Genomic DNA, 18,112 nt, shown 5'->3' with positions numbered 1-18,112 from the left:
GCAGCAATTCGACCATGAAGGCCTGATTCATGCAGTCTCCTCTGAACAGTTAATGCTGAGATGTGTCTGTTACTTGTACTCTGTGAAGCATTTATTTGGGTTGCAATCTGAGGTGCAGTTAACTCTAATGAACTTATCCATTACAGCATAGACAACTCGCAACTCTGGGTCTTCCTTTCCTGTGGCGGTCCTCATGAGAGCCAGTTTCATCATAGCGCTTGATGGTTTTTGTGAATGCATTTGGAAAAACTTTCAAAGTTCTTGACATTTTCCAGATTGACTGAACTTCCTGTCTTAAAGTAGACTGTTGTTTCTCTTTGCTTATTTGAGCTGTTCTTGCCATAATATGGACATGGTCTGTTTACCACCCCTGCCTTGTCACAACACAACTGACTGGCTCAAACGCATTAAGAAAAGAAATTCCACAAATTAACTTTTAACAAGGCACACCTGTTAATTTAAATGCATTCCAAGTGACTATCTCATGAAGCTGGTTGAGAGAATGCCAATAGTGTGCAAAGTTGTTATCAAGGCAAAGGGTGGCTTCCTCGAAGAATCTCAAATATAAAATATATTTTGATTGAACACTTTTTTGGTTACTACATGATTCCATGTTTTATTTCATAATTTTCATGTCTTCACTATTATTCTACAATGTAGAAAATAGTAAAAAATAAAGAAAAATCCTTGAATAGGTAGGCATGTCCAAACTTTTGACTGGTACTGTATGTTTGCATGATTGCTGTACAGTTTAACAGTGTGTCAGTGGATTGTGGTATGTGTGTCTACCTCTTAACACAGTATCAGTGTGTAACAGGGCACACTATGTGGTCAAAGTGTGTTCCAGCTCAGGTAAACCGAGAGCTTCCTGTGTCCGTGTCCATGGGAGCGAGCCCTGGATTAGCCCGACTGTTCTCACTTCCGCTCTGCTTTGGTCTGGACTCACCACCACTGGACCTTTAGCACACTTCCTCCTTCAATAAATGTCTGTGAGAGGAAGAGAGAGCGACGAATGAAGGCCACGTGGAGGGGCACCATGGGAACCTACGAGGAAGGTAAAATGGATGTTGACGACAGACAGGATATGGAAGGAGGAGAGAGTGATGGATTGAAAGGGGTTGTTATTGCTATCATTTTCACCATCACCTTTGTAGAGTTGTGCAATATTTTGGTATATCAGAGCTAATTCCACTGACACGTCTACACGCCCATCTATGTGTATACTTTATCTGTCTCGCTCTCCTCGTCAAGTATTTCTATAAAAAAGGGGACCAAATTCCTAACTGTTTTCTATGGCTGTTCCAGTATTAATGTAGCACATACTAGCCATCTGAGTATATTTATCTTGCCATTCACAAAACAGCAGCTGGACAGAGGTATGCGTGTAAAAACAACTTAAAAGCATCAATAATATTATTTTAATTCAAACATAAATAATAAACACCAAACGCCAGGTCCTCTTTGGAATGTAGTAATTCCGATTTTTTATGAATGAACGCATTCATAGTTGGCCACGCCTCAAACCCCTCCTCCCCGTTTGGAATACCCTGGCCTCATGCCCGCCTCTTAATTGGCTAGACCGACTGTGGTAGGCGGAGCTGCAACAAAAGCACGGGGGCAATATATAACGGAGCTGCAAAAAGGAATCGATTGAAATGTGCAGGTGTTGATATTCTATGAAGAACACTACACATTAATTTTGGAATTACTGCGCCTTGTTTGACAGTTCCCGTTGTGGGGTTTTGTTCGTGGACTAATACAACAATTATCTTCTTGTGACAGTAGTTATATTTTCTTAATTTTTTTATTCAATTGTCATTTGACAACATGAGGACGTTAATATTGCCTGTTCTATTTCAAATGACGACTATTGCCTTGGTAAGTGTATGAAATGTTTTTGTACTATTTTGGCCTCAGCCAAGCTTGTGTAAACATTGTAAATAGAAGTTCACGTTTGTGGTCGGTCTCCTGTCAGCACAGTGGCGGGTTGTCAACAGACTGCACCACCGACAAGCGTACTGGTCCTCTGTCTTCAGCGTAATAAGAAATACCATTGGGTCTCTGAATATTGCGTTACTGTGAAGGCACTGTGAATTTGATGTTACAGTTGAGTAAATGCTGTCGTTTTACCTTTTACAGTGAACATTTATGGCCAGATGGGGACACCCCACTACTAAAATCTGTTTCCAGAAAAAAAAGTTGGGTACTGTACTCTGTAATGCAAGTGATGTTGACCACAGTGTCTTCTATACACTAAGATGGAGACAGAAAGGAACAGTGTAGTTATCTGAATCTAATGCATGACATGACAGATGATGTTAACCTGACGCCAGTGCTCAGGTTCCTGAATATCATTGGAATATTGGACCACTACTGCCCTTTAAACCCCAGTGGCACACAAGGACCCAATTAGGGCTCCCAAACCGAGATGAAAAGTGACACATTCAGGTCTGGAAATAGATGGAACCTGCTGTGCGGAAACAATTTAGACCCCACCACTCAATCTCCCTGGCCCAGGATGGCATGGCAGCAGAGGGATACTTCGGACAGTCTTATCCTGTAGACAGGCTGTAGACAGGCAGACCCAAAACCTTTTTATCAGGGTTATGGGGGGCTGTGGTGTTGGGACTCAGGGAGGGGTTCGCATTGAATTTCTCTTTCATCCTTGCCAAGAGGAAGGTGACCGCGACAGAGAGTGGGAAAGTGTCCCAGGGGGTTGGTGCTGCTGGGTATTTAGTGAATATTTAAGCCAACCACACTTTGAAGATCTTCTGTGCTCTGTGTAGCCCGACTCCACTTGAAACAAACAGTTTCTCATTCTATTAATGTTTAGGCTATGAACGGCCCTCATTGAAATCCCTTTTTCAATCCTCTGTATTGCACCATTCCCTCCAACCTGCCCCCTGTAGGTGAGTGCTGGCTGCCCTGTGATGTGTGAGTGCCCGACTGGCCCCCCCTCCTGTCCCCCGGGGGTCAGCTCTGTACCTGACGGTTGTGGCTGCTGTAAGGTGTGTGCTGCCCAGCTCAACCAGAACTGCCACGACTCACACCCCTGTGACCACCACAAGGGGCTGGAGTGTAACTATGGCAATGACGTGGGCCACACTCATGGCATCTGCAGGGGTATGTAGACAATACAAATGGGGTTGTCAGGGTTCATGAGGGTTGGGTTTAGCCTGGGGTTGTATGGATTCAATGAAAAGTGAATGTTGGCCATCTTTGATATGGATCTGGGGTTTGAAACTGGTGCCATGTTTAGAAGAGAGAACATCTTCCTGAGCCACACTGCTGAGAGCAGGGGGCAGAATGTATTTATCTAGCTCTGTGTCTTGCCGCATGCACACACACACAGGGGTATTTTTATGTGTGTAGGGGAGTGAGGGGTCTATATAAAGGAGGGTATTTGAGGGTGTTGTATGGAAGTCCCGCAGAGGGACTGACATTGTAAACAAGTCAAAATTCCTCTCTGGACTAAGAATAGAGGCTCCTTCATAAACTAGGGATAGAGTGTCTGCCTCCTCTACTGTCATTTCACTTCCTACCTCTCATACACAATTAGTTCTGGACCTTTCTTGTTGATGTGCCCATTCTCTCTTCATTCCTTTTGTCTCTGTTGTTGTCCCTCTCCTCCACTTTGTTCATTACCTCACTCAACTTGAACTCCTTGTGTTTTAAGCAATACAACCAAAGGCATGGCCATAGGCTAGTGATACCTCAGAGCCTTCTACATACAGACATTAAGTCTATCCTTTTTTTATCTGTCTCCCCTAACAGCGAAGCTCGAGGGTCGCCCCTGCGAATACAACGGACGGATCTACCAGAACGGGGAGAATTTCCAGGCTGGCTGCAAGCACCAGTGTACGTGCATTGATGGTGCGGTGGGCTGCATGCCCCTGTGCCCCAGCCACGTGCCCCTGGCATCGCCATCCTGCCCTGCCCCGCGCCTGGTCAAGGTGCCTGGGCAGTGCTGTCTCAGTATCGACTGCCACAAGGGCTCATCCGTTGTACCCCCAGTACAACGGCACCCACTGCCTCCAGCCTACCCGCCTTTCCCCTTCATGCCCTACCCTCCCTACCCCTACAAATCATACTCCAAGCCATACCACTACAAACCCAAGGATACCATGGGAAACGAGCTGGTGGAGGTAGAGAAGAAGTGGGACAAGCTGCGCGGGCACAAGCACCTGGCGGGTAAGAGAGGGCGCCGTGATGTTGCCTTAGAGCGCCGTCTGTTTCCTCCCTACAGTAAAACACCATGTTCGTGTTTTAGCCCCCGACTCACAAACAGACCCACTGTGCACTCCTAGCCTTTCCCCTGCATCTCCCTGTTTGTGTGCATGTCAGTGTTTGAGTGCACCATGTTTTCCACTACTTGTGCATCTGAGGCACACACACACCACTCTCTCACAGCATATACCTCTGTCGTCCAGCTTTTCCTTCTCTATAATCACCCTCCTCTATGCGTCAGTGTTGCCTGTTCTGTGAATGAGGCCAGTGTGCTTACATCTCTCTCTGCCTCTCCCTCTGGTCCTCTCTCCCCCACTCTCTCCTTCCGTCCAGCATGGAGGCAGTTTGGAGGGCAGTGTGTGGTCCAGACCACGAGCTGGTCCCAATGCTCACGCAGCTGTGGGATGGCCGTGTCCTCTCGTGTCACCAATGACAACGCCCAGTGTAAGCTAGTGAAGGAGACGCGTCTGTGCAACATCCGGCCCTGCAGCTCCATGTCCATCCCCACCAAGGTAAAGTGTGTGTGTGTGCGTGTAAAGGGTCTAGAAACCACAAAGAGCAACTGAAGGCAATAAACAACTTCTCTTGTAGTAAACAGCCTATGTGGCATCGATATTAGTCAAACATTTACTCCCGGGGGGGGGGGGGGGGGGGGGGGGCCTGGACGTAAAAAAGGGGGCCCTGGAGTAAAAATGGTTGGGAACCCTTGGGCTAGAAGAGTGAGTGACTGTGTACTGTTTTTGGCAGAGTGAAAGTACAAACGCTTCCCACATTCTTACACACACACACGAGACACCCACATCAAAGCACTCCTCCATGACCCAAATCTCATTCTCAGTCGGATTTCCTAATGAGGAGAATTGAAACAGAGGCTAATTCAGGAAGTAGAGCCCACCTTTCAGGAAGGGATTGCAGCGATCACCATTTTGGTGTGGCAACCATTTAATAGTCCTCCTGCCTTCATACATTGTAGGTACATGTACAGTGCCTTGCGAAAGTATTCGGCCCCCTTGAACTTTGCGACCTTTTGCCACATTTCAGGTTTCAAACAAAGATATAAAACTGTATTTTTTTGTGAAGAATCAACAACAAGTGGGACACAATCATGAAGTGGAACGACATTTATTGGATATTTCAAACTTTTTTAACAAATCAAAAACTGAAAAATTGGGCGTGCAAAATTATTCAGCCCCCTTAAGTTAATTTTTGTAGCGCCACCTTTTGCTGCGATTACAGCTGTAAGTCGCTGGGGGAAGTCTCTATCAGTTTTGCACATCGAGAGACTGAAATTTTTTCCCATTCCTCCTTGCAAAACAGATCGAGCTCAGTGAGGTTGGATGGAGAGCATTTGTGAACAGCAGTTTTCAGTTCTTTCCACAGATTCTCGATTGGATTCAGGTCTGGACTTTGACTTGGCCATTCTAACACCTGGATATGTTTATTTTTGAACCATTCCATTGTAGATTTTGCTTTATGTTTTGGATCATTGTCTTGTTGGAAGACAAATCTCGGTCCCAGTCTCAGGTCTTTTGCAGACTCCATCAGGTTTTCTTCCAGAATGGTCCTGTATTTGGCTCCATCCATCTTCCCATCAATTTTAACCATCTTCCCTGTCCCTGCTGAAGAAAAGCAGGCCCAAACCATGATGCTGCCACCACCATGTTTGACAGTGGGGATGGTGTGTTCAGCTGTGTTGCTTTTACGCCAAACATAACGTTTTGCATTGTTGCCAAAAAGTTCAATTTTGGTTTCATCTGACCAGAGCACCTTCTTCCACATGTTTGGTGTGTCTCCCAGGTGGCTTGTGGCAAACTTTAAACAACACTTTTTATGGATATCTTTAAGAAATGGCTTTCTTCTTGCCACTCTTCCATAAAGGCCAGATTTGTGCAATATACGACTGATTGTGGTCCTATGGACAGAGTCTCCCACCTCAGCTGTAGATCTCTGCAGTTCATCCAGAGTGATCATGGGCCTCTTGGCTGCATCTCTGATCAGTCTTCTCCTTGTATGAGCTGAAAGTTTAGAGGGACGGCCAGGTCTTGGTAGATTTGCAGTGGTCTGATACTCCTTCCATTTCAATATTATCTCTTGCACAGTGCTCCTTGGGATGTTTAAAGCTTGGGAAATATTTTTGTATCCAAATCCGGCTTTAAACTTCTTCGCAACAGTATCTCGGACCTGCCTGGTGTGTTCCTTGTTCTTCATGATGCTCTCTGCGCTTTTAACGGACCTCTGAGACTATCACAGTGCAGGTGCATTTATACGGAGACTTGATTACACACAGGTGGATTGTATTTATCATCATTAGTCATTTAGGTCAACATTGGATCATTCAGAGATCCTCACTGAACTTCTCAAATCAAATCAAATCAAATTTTATTTGTCACATACACATGGTTAGCAGATGTTAATGCGAGTGTAGCGAAATGCTTGTTCTGGAGAGAGTTTGCTGCACTGAAAGTAAAGGGGCTGAATAATTTTGCACGCCCAATTTTTCAGTTTTTGATTTGTTAAAAAAGTTTGAAATATCCAATAAATGTCGTTCCACTTAATGATTGTGTCCCACTTGTTGTTGATTCTTCACAAAAAAATACAGTTTTATATCTTTATGTTTGAAGCCTGAAATGTGGCAAAAGGTCGCAAAGTTCAAGGGGGCCGAATACTTTCGCAAGGCACTGTATTTAGGTCAATGCCTGCATCCCAGTCTAAACCTTAAGAGACTGTGTGGACAGGGGTGTGCCCACGAGGTCACATCCATATTAATATCATGGTATTAAGTGCCCCTCCCTCTGGCAAGCTCCCCCAGTGTGGGTCTGAGCCCACTCTATTCACAGTACTGTTGCTTGTGGAACAAGTTCAACTGAACTGTGAATGGAAAAAGCATCATTATAAGACCTATAGACCAACAGTACAAGGCACTAAATAGTTGTGACAGTGGAATGTAGAGACTCATATCCTTGAGTTCTGTGGGAGCTAACATGTAGCCACATCCACCATGCTACCAGCCTCTCCCACTCTGCCCAGGTTTCTGTGAGGTGATAATAGGCCCTTGTATGTATGACACAACGCGCTCTCTATTGTCCCACTCCCTCGCTTTCTCTCGTTTCATGCAACACCCTTAAACGCTCTCCCCCACTACATCTCACCAGAGCAGTGATTCACTGATCAATATGGGTAGTCTGGTTGTTAGGCACCTGTCTTTGTGTGTTCTCTCTGTGTTTTGAGAGTTGTTGGGGCGTTAATGTGACACTATGCCACCTCATAACTGTTGGTGTTGGATGCCCACCCACCCATACTATCACCATGCCCCTCTCTAGCCCTGGTCTTGTTGTTTTGAACTTTCCTTGTGCTGGCATAATAACTGCAGTTGTGGTTCACTGGGATTGTGACTAAGCCAGGCTCTTTCTCTTCTCCACAGAAAGGGAGGAAGTGCTCCCGTACCCACAAGGCCCCAGAGCCCCTGCGTCTGTCCTATGCTGGCTGCCGCAGCATGCGTCTCTACCGGCCCAACTACTGCGGCGTATGTGTGGACGGCCGCTGCTGCTCGCCCCGACACACACGCACCGCCTCCGTGACCTTTACCTGCCCTGATGGTGAGCGCTTCGACCACTCCGTCATGTTCGTGCATTCCTGCAAGTGCAGTGATAAGTGCAGTCATCTGAACGAGGCTGCCCTCCCGCCCCAGCAGTGGCTCTACGGAGACACACACAAGTTCACCGACTAGCGTCCCCTTCAAATCCCTCACTCGCTCCCCATCACTTTACCCCCCAGCCAAGCCCCTGATAGAGAAGTAGTCCTAATAGTATCTTTGAGTAGACACTAGCCAGATGCAAAGATCCCCCACCACCCTCCTGGAGCATGTTTTGGGAGGCCTGAGTGAAGGAATTTGATTGGTTGATCTGCATTCTGGACAGAGATGAGTGACTAGTGCCGGCCTTAGAGTAGACACCCGGTCCATTGTGGTTCATCAACCGGAATCACCAAAGTGTGTAACTAGATATACATGGATTTGTCTGGCCACCATTTTGTCACTCCCCATGCACTCCTGTACTCTGGGACTGAACCCGCACTGTGGGGACGATGGAGAAAGGTGGGACACACCCAATGCAGACTCCAACACAGCTGCTGCACACACCCAGTAGACTTGTGGACTTGGGATGGTAAGGTGTTACATTTCATGGTGACTGCCAGCATAGAGAAGGCCTGTCAATGGCAAGCATGTCTGGTTTGAGTGGAAGGAGAATCAGACAAGCAAGAAAACAGAATTACTTATCCAGTAGATTTCCAATACCTGCTATTTAGACACTAAAACACAAAGTTTTTGTGGGACAGAAGATGGAGCCTCCACAGAATGCTCTGGAAGGGACATTTGTATGTGTAATATTTATTGTTGTGACAGAGCTGACAGTGGTTGCCAATGAGAGAAGAGATGCTGCTATGTTTGGAGCGGCATGACCGGGGGACCCTGAGAGAGATAAAACAGCTGAGATCTGTCAGCAGAGAGAGGGGAGTTCCAGGAAGTCTGGGACTTGACCCCTGGTCTCACCAGTGTTCACTAATCAAACAGCCACATTACCTGAGCAATAGTGGACGAAGACAACTCCCCAAGGAGAGATGTTATGGTTAGAGACAGACTGGTGCAGAACCTGTTGGCTGAGGCTGTGTGTGTGTGATAAGTCATTACACAGTTGGACCAGTCTCCATTTCTTACTCAGCCCTCAAACAGTGAGACATTTAACATAGCGCCAGCGGAACAAGCCTTGGATTCTGGCATTGAGAAGTCGTGTTGCTGATTTGAAGCAAATTACAATCCTGACTGAGGGGTAGAAAGAACCTCAGCCACCCTCTGGTTTGTTATAAAAATAAAAATGCCTGCATATGAAGTAAACATGTAATTTGTAACTAGCGGGCGGGACCGTTTCAGACTCAATCTGGCCTGTAATCTAGCAACTGATCCACAATACTCTACAAAACTCTTACTCATGTTGCTTTATGTTTGTGGCGTATAAATCTGCTCTCTGCAATTGAAGGTTGACATGTCGACGATAACATCATGCTCATTAGACTGAAGCAGACATGAGGACACTACAAAGGGATCAGCACTACAGCGGTTAAAAATGTCCGCCTTTGCATGGACATGTGTCAGTCTGTTATAGCACCTCGAAGAGATTAGCATAACAGTTGTCTGAAGTTGGAGGTTAAGATTCTGTATTGGTGAGACATGGACCTCTTTAGAATTGCCAAATTCTCCCCTATTAGGACAGGTTGATAATTAATGCACCATGTTCATGACTTTAGTCTGAGATATACCACTCAGATTAAAGACGTAATTCACATGCTTTTCCCTCTGAAAAGTATTAGAGGATTCAAGTATTGAAGCCCATATTATATTGTAGTCCATGAGATTTTTAACCTGCCTTGTATTTTTCTATGATTCAACTTTTTGTACAACTTCTAGGTTGGGACAGGCTTTCATTGCCGCACAGCCTGTTAGGTGATTGACTTTGTAAAATAAAAATGGGCGTTATCTGATTGGTTAGACACTGCCATCACTCTTATACCTATGTAGATTGTGATTTTAGAAGTCTTTGGTTTTATAACTGGACACTATAGAGCAGCCATACAGATGCATCCTTGTTTGAGTTTGCCATAAGCATGCCAATCCATTTGAGTTAACATATAACCAGTCCATGTATAGCTAGCACTGAGCAAGTCTGGGTTCTGTGATGTGGGCACAGCACACAGTCACTTAATCGCTATGCTTTATTGAACAAGAGATTGAAAACTTGTCCTAACTTTGATTTACTGGCTGAGTTCATGCTGCATTTGGAAGAAAAAAAAAAAAAGAAAAAAAAATAGTACGTTTCACGAACACCCTGGATGTTGATGTATTACCTAACAAACCACGTGCACCCATTCAAAGTTCTGACTAGTAGAGTACAGATACAACCGGAAGTGACTCGTGGCAGGTTGGGAAATGGGTTAGCTAAAATGCTTTCCTAAACCGCTACAAATGTCACGCCTGCACTCCTAGCTGTCGGCATTCTGCCTTCTCCCTACAGTTCTCAGCGTCGCCCAGGACTGGGTCATATGAACTACAATCCCGACGTGGCATTTTACCGTTTAGAAACGTTGGATTGCTTGCGATACAGCTTGCGAAACATATGGCCCTCATCTTTCACCATCTAGAAAGTAATTCGATTAAGATGAGTTTCACAGATCTACACAGCTATGTATGGGTGCCTCTGTCAAAACTACTGTTCCACATGGTCGGGAACACGCTAGATAATCCGCATTTACTCACCTGTCAATTGCCCGTAAACAAACTAACATGGAGATAATTTAAATTGATACCTTTTTTTAACGCGGTCTGGTGGAAATGCTAACCCTTTGTTTTGGAAAATTATTTGGCTGATATTTAAGGTTGCTTCCAAAACCATACCGCAAGCAATGCGTGTTACTGTTCAGACAGTCGGGGCTCTAAACAAGACACCGTCGTCCAATGATTTATGTAATGAAACAGTGGCATGATCAATTGCTATACTCCCTTTAGTCACAACCCTGTGTCATTAAAACTATCTGGGGAAATATGGTTGTACTATACAGGGATATGGCCAATTAGCATGAATAAGTTTTATTTGATAGATGCGTATAACCTTTTGATTCCTGTATAAATAAATTGTTCTATTAGGCAGATATGCGATCTGAATGGGGAATTAATTTATTTAACTAGCAAAAAAAAAAAGTGTGCACATCATTGTAAGTAACATGTAATCTATCAAAATTAGACCAGGAACTGGAATTTTATAAAAAGTTTTAATTTCATTGACCAAACCACAACACAAGTTTAAAACCAGACAACCCCCAATGATACATTCAAATAAAATAAAAACGTATGGTGAACAGTCAAGGAACAGAGCTTTAAAATAAAACAGCGAGGAGGGTTTTTCATCCAAACAAGGACAGATTCAGGGTTAGCGGACATTTCTTCAGGGATGGAGGACTCATCTGGACTGCTCAACTAGAAAGAAAAAATGGTGGGTGAGGAAGGAGAGAAGAGACAATGTTCTGAAGACCATCTCCATAAGCAACAGCTGGGCATTCCAGCTTTACACACAGGTTAATATGTACGGGGTCTCCATTCACTAAGACCTACCCAGTTCAGGACTGAACCCACACTCGTCTTTATGGCACATAAGAAACCTGTGATTCATGCATGTTTCAGTGGACTAATCCACTGGAGGCCACAGGGATGGCACAGTCCAAGGGGATTGTGGCGAAGCGGCACAGAATGCGCTTTCCCGACAATTCATTGTGTGAATCATTTGCCCTTTGTTAGTGTCTATCAATTCCCCATCACAAGTAGTACATTTCCTGTTGATTCACAATTTGTAATCTACAATGTTTACCATAATTTCTGTTAATGTATTTACTATTACAGTCTTGTTCTCATTGTCAGTGCGCACAACCTAGGCTACACTTGTGAGAAACAACTTTACCTGTATTTAATTCCATTTACTAGTTGTCAATTTAGTAATTGTTGTTTAAAGTACTCCTGTCAATGTGGAATATAGAAGTAGGCATAAGGCTACCTGGCCTGCTTGCAAATGTAGACCTATAAAAATAAGCCCATTTGGAGATACGATTGCATTTCTGATTGGCGTAACTCACCACTAATGACTTGGAGCTTTAAAAGTAACTCGTCACCTCAAACAGCAAGTAAACAGTCTGTTAACATACATTGAGAATGACAATAGTTACGCAATGTAGTTAAACTACTGAGTGAAAGGCAAAACTATGCTCTGATCTAGTGGAAATGGCAAAAATAAGCCTTCCTGATTACTTTGTATCCCTTTCGCAAATAGCCTACAATGGCTTCTGTTCAGAGCTCACTGGTGCAGCAAAACAGGGGCCCAGAATATTTTATATCATGTTACAAGTTTGCTAGCGCACGCGTTGTGCTGGACCCAATTGATAATGTTTTGAGTTTGTTGCAGACAGGCCATGCATAGCCAATGTGATATATAGGGTATTTATAAAATCAGGATAATTTCTATCTGCAGGCTGCAATGTTTCCATTTGTTGGCTTTTTTACATAGTTGGCAATAGAAGTTACTTATATGTATATAATTTATTACCACTATTCCATAAAAAGTGCATACGAAACCCTCAACTGGCACACAAAAATCAGTAGAAATTGACTAAATTGACATTCCACGTGAAAAAAAGTTGCCGACCCCTGGTGTAACATATTAGCGGCAACTTCAGGAGCATAACGGCAGAATCTGTGAAGGCCAGCAGGAGGATGGTCAGGTACTGGATCACACCTGTTGTATTCGGCGCACGTGACAAATAAACTTTGATTTGATATTTCTTCAAAATGTGTGCTTAAAGCACGCGTCAGACACTTCTCTCTTGGACCGAATTCATCAATCAAGGTCACTGTTTAGTAAGGAACTCTACACCTGGTTGTTAAGGTCTTAATTGAAAGGAGAAACCAAAACCCAGCAGACACTAGGCCCTCCAAGGAATGAGTGACACCCCTGGCTTAAAGCATCAGACAAGCTATTTGGAAAGGGGAATTTTTTTGGGGAAAAAAATAACTACAATATCGACCAACAGGGCCTCCCGGGTGGCACAGTGGTCTAAGGCATTGCATCGCAGTGCTAGCTGTGCCACCAGAGACCCTGGGTTCAAGTCCAGGCTCTGTCGCAGCTGGCTGCGACCGGGAGGTCCATGGGGCTACGCACAATTGGCCTAGCGTCGTCCGGGTTAGTGAGGGTTTGGCTGGCAGGGATATCCTTGTCTCATCGCGTACTAGCAACTCCTGTGGAGGGCCGGGCGCAGTGCGCGCTAACCAGATCGCCAGGTGCACGGTGTTTCCTCCGACACATTGGTGTGGCTGGCTTCCGGGTTGGATGCGCGCTGTGTTAAGAAGCAGTGCGGCATGGTTGTGTTGTGTTTCGTAGGATGCATGGCTTTCGATCTTAGTCTCTCCCGAGCCCGTACTGGTACGGGAGTTGTAGCGATAAGACAAGATAGGAACTACTAACAATTGGATACTACGAAATTGGGGAGAAATATTTATTTTTGAATTTATAAATCGACCAAAGAACAGATGACTTGAGCGGCAAAGATTTTTGTGCAGGTCAGCCCTACGTGGTCCAATTCTCTCTAGTCACCACCATTAATTACTCAGTGAGTTACTATACCAGGCAATTATCTTGGGGTTTCAATGAGCTCAATGATATCCCCCTGAACCTTCAGGCCCAGCATTAGAGTACTAATGATTAACAGATGTTGCATCCCCCAAACACACAGGGCACATTGACGTTTGTTATGATAGCCAAGTCCATTTTAGACCCTCTTCACTACATTCACCCCCTTTTAACATTGAATTAAACAATTACCAGCAGACAGTGACAGAAAGACTTAACTATGACTCATCTTATAAGAATAACAAGTAATGTCAGTTTGAATGGAGAAACCTCCATGGGAGGCTGCATGTATAAGGATGGAGAGAGCCTTACTGTAAGTGGAAATGTCGATCTCTTCTGGCAGCTCAGCCACATTGACCTCAAAACGGTCCTGCACGTCATTCAAAGTCTTGGCATCGGTCTCGTCTGACACAAAGGTCACAGCCAGACCCTTGGTTCCAAACCGCCCAGCACGGGCCACCTGAGGGGCAAGAGTGTCAGATGGGAGTGACAACTCAAAGAATATATGAGCCTTTAGAGGGAGATCTACAGAGGCCAATGACAAGTTGATGAAAATTTGGAAATACCATTCACTGCCAGAAGACAGGTGTTTGAGGCGCCATCAGTTATGTGACTCACCCTGTGTAAGTATGTGTCTGAGTCCTCAGGCATGTCGTAATTGAAGACAATATTGACCCGCTCAATATCCATCCCTCGGCCAAACAGGTTGGTGGCCACCAAGATCCGCCTTTGGAAGTCCTTGAACTGCTGGTACCGGGACAGCCTGGGGATAGACAGCCAGAGAGGATTAACACAGCTGCTATAGGTATTACTATATGTAGAGGCTGCCCTTTGAAGGAAACTGTGTTGAGTTAAATGAGGCTTTCAGCTGCATAAAAAGTCAGCATTTGGGGCTCTATTTAATTGGAGATGTGTGAGAGAAAGGCGTGCATGTAGGCAACAGAGACGGACCTCTCCTCCTGAGCCATGCCTCTGTGGATGGCAATGGCAGGGAAGTTCTGTTCCACCAGTAGCTGAGAAAGTGCCACACAGCGCTGCACTGACTTGACAAAGATCACCACCTAGAGGTACACAGGTGACATTACAGAACTATAGCAAACATTCACAAGGAAACAGCACAAACATGACAACTTCTTACAGGGATAAAAATGATACAATTTGTGTGGGTTTACCTGGTTGAACTCTAGCACATCAAGCAGGTCAAAGAGCTTGCGGTTCTTCTCGCTGTCCTTCAGCTTGCAGTAGTACTGCTGCAGACCGTGCAGCGTCAGCTTGGTTTCATCATCTACAAACACCTCCATGGGCTACAGGAGACAGAGCATGTCACTTCAGAACCACAAAAATCTCTATGAAGTCAATGCAAAGACAGTTGTTTGTAAAACAGCATTTGGAGTCCCATAACCGCATGAAGTGGCAGCGCTACCCCCTGCACTCACATCCTGCATGAACTTGCGGCAGACCGGTCGAATCTCCTTGCTGAGGGTGGCGCTGAACATCATGCACTGCTTCTCATGTGGCGTTAGCCTGAAGATGTCCTGTACGTCACGCCTCATGTCTGAAACATGAGAGAAATGGGAACATGGATAAAACAGCCAAGTCTCAAACTACCCCCCAGAACAGCCAAGTACCCAGACATCCATTATGCGCAGTCTACATGTTATAACAGATTTCCACAGGGGTAAACCATTGTTCACACATTACATTCAAGATTGCTAGAATTCATATTTCGGGGGGGGGGGGGGGAGGGGGGAAATAACAAAAATGGGTTGAATTAGAAGTTTAGTGAAAAGGGAGCATTTCCAAAAAGGACAGGAATAATAAGCAGGACTCACCCAACTGCTCCAGCATCTTGTCACACTCATCCAGGACAAAGTGCTTGACGTTCTTTAGGTTGAGGGTCTTGTTGCGGATGAGGGCCAGGATTCGGCCAGGGGTTCCCACCACAATGTGAGGGCAGTTCTTCTTCAGCACATCCTCATCCTTCTTGATAGACAGGCCCCCAAAGAACACGGCTGCCTTGACTGTGGGCATGTACTTGGAGAAGCGTTCGTACTCTTTGCTGATCTGGAAGGCCAGCTCTCGTGTGTGGCACATTACAAGAACTGACACCTAGAGGAAAGAGTATTTGATGCTAATAGATCACTTGCAAGTTATGCATTACAAATATTTGAAACTTGATATTCCAGAGGCATTTGCAGAATGCAGACACTGACCTGTCCATCCACAGGCTCGATCTGCTGTAGTGTGGCAAGAACAAACACTGCAGTCTTGCCCATACCAGACTTAGCCTGGCACAGGATGTCCATGCCCAGGATGGCCTGAGGGATGCACTCATGTTGAACTGGAAAACAATGAGACATTTGGTCAGTACACCATCTTTATCCAAACAAAAAAGCCATTGTTTACCATAACACACCTTGGAGAACACATGCATTGTAATTGACAAGAAAGTCCATCAACACCCAATGACCATGGACACTCAGCCATCTATCTATACATGCACGCCATTGTATCCAGACATGCCGTGCAGCAATTCATGACCTCCATTTATGTCACTCCCAGCACTCATCCACCCATTGCACTCACCTTCAGACGGATGCTCAAAGCCACAGTCGACAATCGCACGGAGCAGCTCTGGTTTGAGCAGGAAGTCTCTGAAGCCAGAGCTGTGGATGGAGACATAGGAGCCCTTCACCTCCTTCTTGCCTGCTGGGGCAGAGGTCTCTGGGGCTCCCTGGGGCTCCTCGTCCTCTTCATAGTCCAGCAGCTCATTCTCAGCGTCATTCTCAGCCATTCTGACTACAGAAATAATTTTTAGAAGGGCGGGGGGGGAAATAATGGCTGGTCACACTAGTTGTCACCATTTGCTTTTGACTAAAGATTGTTGTCCCCCCCAGACCATATTTTTTTTTTTAAATAAAGAGATGTATTCAATCAGGAGATTTAGTGGCTAACAGACTAACATCGCCACCATCTAACTACTTACAATGGAAATAAGCAATACTCTTTGGTAACGTTAGTCTACATCAGAGCCCTCTATAAAGTTAACATTCAGTAACGCCAAACCCTCATAATGTTTAAATAAATCATGACCTTGACAGTTGCAGGAAACGTCTCAAACTAGCTAAGGCATTACTATCCAGTTAGGTTATTAAGTAGTTGGCTAACGTCAGTTGCAAACTATCCACGTTCAACAGCAAAATAAACAGCTCGATTTGGTATTACAAACAAAACCAGGGGCCATGGTTGCTAGCAAGCAATTTGCAATAAATGGTAAGCAACTAAAAGGTTTCGTCAACAAGGGTTGGGATTGGCTAGCTCCGTAGCTTGTTTACGAGTAAAATCAGAGATATCTATGGTAACGTAACATCCGTATAGCAATGCAAACGTTACATCCGTATAGTAACGCAAACAATGTCATGAATCGACTCTGTCTTTGCCGCACACAGCTCAGGCCAACCTAGTTAGCTAAATTACTAGCAGTTCTGGTAGCTAACGTTAAGTAATAAAACTAGCAATGTAGCGAGCTATCGAACTAAGCCGACTATTGTCCAAATTACACAACATGTTCATTCACACGTGGCTAACTCCAATGCTTTGCACGACTTGGACCGGTTTTGGTTAGCTTACGTTAGTCCTAGCCTAGCTAGCAAAATAGCCTTCGTTATTCCCAGATGCCTTGCTCAGAACTAACACTGCTTACAATGAATTTGCCAAAATAATGCTTATCTGAAAACCATCAAAAGTTGTTGGGAATTTCTAATACAATTACGAGAACCAGAATATTCCAAAAAAGGACACAAATAAGCAATATTAGCTACCGTCTTACCTTACAACGATGTTACAATTCAACCTCCGAAAAATGCTCCTCAAAACCACATGGAGAGGAGGCCTCAGTTTATACCACAGGCCACAACTTCCGCCTCCACTAAATACAGCAATATCATTGGTTTGTTTGACGTGTCAGTTTGACGAAACTACTCCTAATCGTATCACGATTGGCCAAGTCAAGCTGTCAATCATCACTGACGATAGATGTTTTATAACTAACCAAGATAGTCGTTTCCAATGGGAAATAGTGGGCAAGAGCCAAGCCGCTCAGTAGACAATGGACCTGATCGGACAGCTCAGAGCCTCAAGCACGAGATCCTTTTAGCCTCTTCTAGCAAGCATCTGCATATTTCCGTTAGGGAACGCCTACTCTGTGAAGTGCGCGTGTGCAATAGCTCGATTCGCCTTTGCTTCTAAGCGTTTTAAAAAAAACTTGTGGCAAACAAATGGCAAAGTCTACTAATCTTAAATCCGCCTGTTGTCTTTCATTAACATTTTCGATTGCGTTTTCTATTTTGTAATCTAATACCTCATAAAAACGTATTGAGCAGAAGTAAATTAAGCCATGAAAACAAATATAATTTTACATATATCATAAATGATCGCGTTTTATGAATAGTATGATTATAATGTTGAATCTCATTCAAAAACATTATGGAACATGATCCAGGAAGTAGGCGGGACTTTCATAGTTTATTACATTAATTCAGTCAATAAGTTTGACCATGATGGTCTTGTGTACAGTAGAACACAAAAACTTCATTTATTCAATAAAATGTATTTGTCCCGCAATGATTCATTGGAATGTGTTTTGTATTACGTTGTAGGTGTTA

The 18,112-nt window shown here is 44.5% G+C and overlaps 2 protein-coding genes across 2 annotated transcripts; one reads left to right on the top strand and one right to left on the bottom strand.

Moving 5' to 3' along the window:
* The first annotated feature begins 1,641 nt into the window (after nt 1-1,641).
* Nucleotides 1,642-8,830, top strand: si:ch211-106h11.3 (CCN family member 1). The gene is made up of 5 exons (XM_036941228.1): nt 1,642-1,878; nt 2,910-3,123; nt 3,775-4,191; nt 4,561-4,739; nt 7,649-8,830. The coding sequence occupies exons 1-5, from the start codon at nt 1,828-1,830 to the stop codon at nt 7,952-7,954; spliced, it is 1,167 nt and encodes a 388-aa protein (XP_036797123.1). The 5' UTR covers nt 1,642-1,827; the 3' UTR covers nt 7,955-8,830.
* Nucleotides 8,831-11,027: 2,197 nt separating this feature from the next.
* Nucleotides 11,028-17,603, bottom strand: LOC110486510 (ATP-dependent RNA helicase DDX39A). The gene is made up of 10 exons (XM_021558157.2): nt 17,278-17,603; nt 16,035-16,247; nt 15,662-15,789; nt 15,281-15,557; nt 14,885-15,003; nt 14,621-14,752; nt 14,400-14,509; nt 14,067-14,211; nt 13,761-13,908; nt 11,028-11,251 (listed from the first exon to the last, which is right to left on the bottom strand). Exons 2-10 carry the CDS (start codon nt 16,240-16,242, stop codon nt 11,235-11,237), a joined length of 1,284 nt encoding a protein of 427 aa, XP_021413832.1. The 5' UTR covers nt 16,243-16,247; nt 17,278-17,603; the 3' UTR covers nt 11,028-11,234.
* Nucleotides 17,604-18,112: the final 509 nt, after the last annotated feature.

This window comes from Oncorhynchus mykiss, chromosome 13, assembly GCF_013265735.2.
Source record: "Oncorhynchus mykiss isolate Arlee chromosome 13, USDA_OmykA_1.1, whole genome shotgun sequence".
Lineage (NCBI taxonomy): Eukaryota > Metazoa > Chordata > Actinopteri > Salmoniformes > Salmonidae > Oncorhynchus > Oncorhynchus mykiss.
Note: the sequence above shows the minus strand (reverse complement) of the source record. Positions and strands in the feature narration are given on the sequence as shown.

Coding starts and splice junctions, on each gene's coding strand:
- si:ch211-106h11.3 (XM_036941228.1), top strand. CDS start 1,828: ATGAGGACGTTAATATTGCCTGTTCTATTTCAAATGACGACTATTGCC. Junction 3,124..3,774: donor CACTCATGGCATCTGCAGGG/GTATGTAGACAA, acceptor CTCCCCTAACAG/CGAAGCTCGAGGGTCGCCCC. Junction 4,192..4,560: donor CGGGCACAAGCACCTGGCGG/GTAAGAGAGGGC, acceptor CCTTCCGTCCAG/CATGGAGGCAGTTTGGAGGG.
- LOC110486510 (XM_021558157.2), bottom strand. CDS start 16,242: ATGGCTGAGAATGACGCTGAGAATGAGCTGCTGGACTATGAAGAGGAC. Junction 15,004..15,280: donor CAAGATGCTGGAGCAGTTGG/GTGAGTCCTGCT, acceptor CTCATGTTTCAG/ACATGAGGCGTGACGTACAG. Junction 14,510..14,620: donor ATGTGCTAGAGTTCAACCAG/GTAAACCCACAC, acceptor GTGTACCTCTAG/GTGGTGATCTTTGTCAAGTC.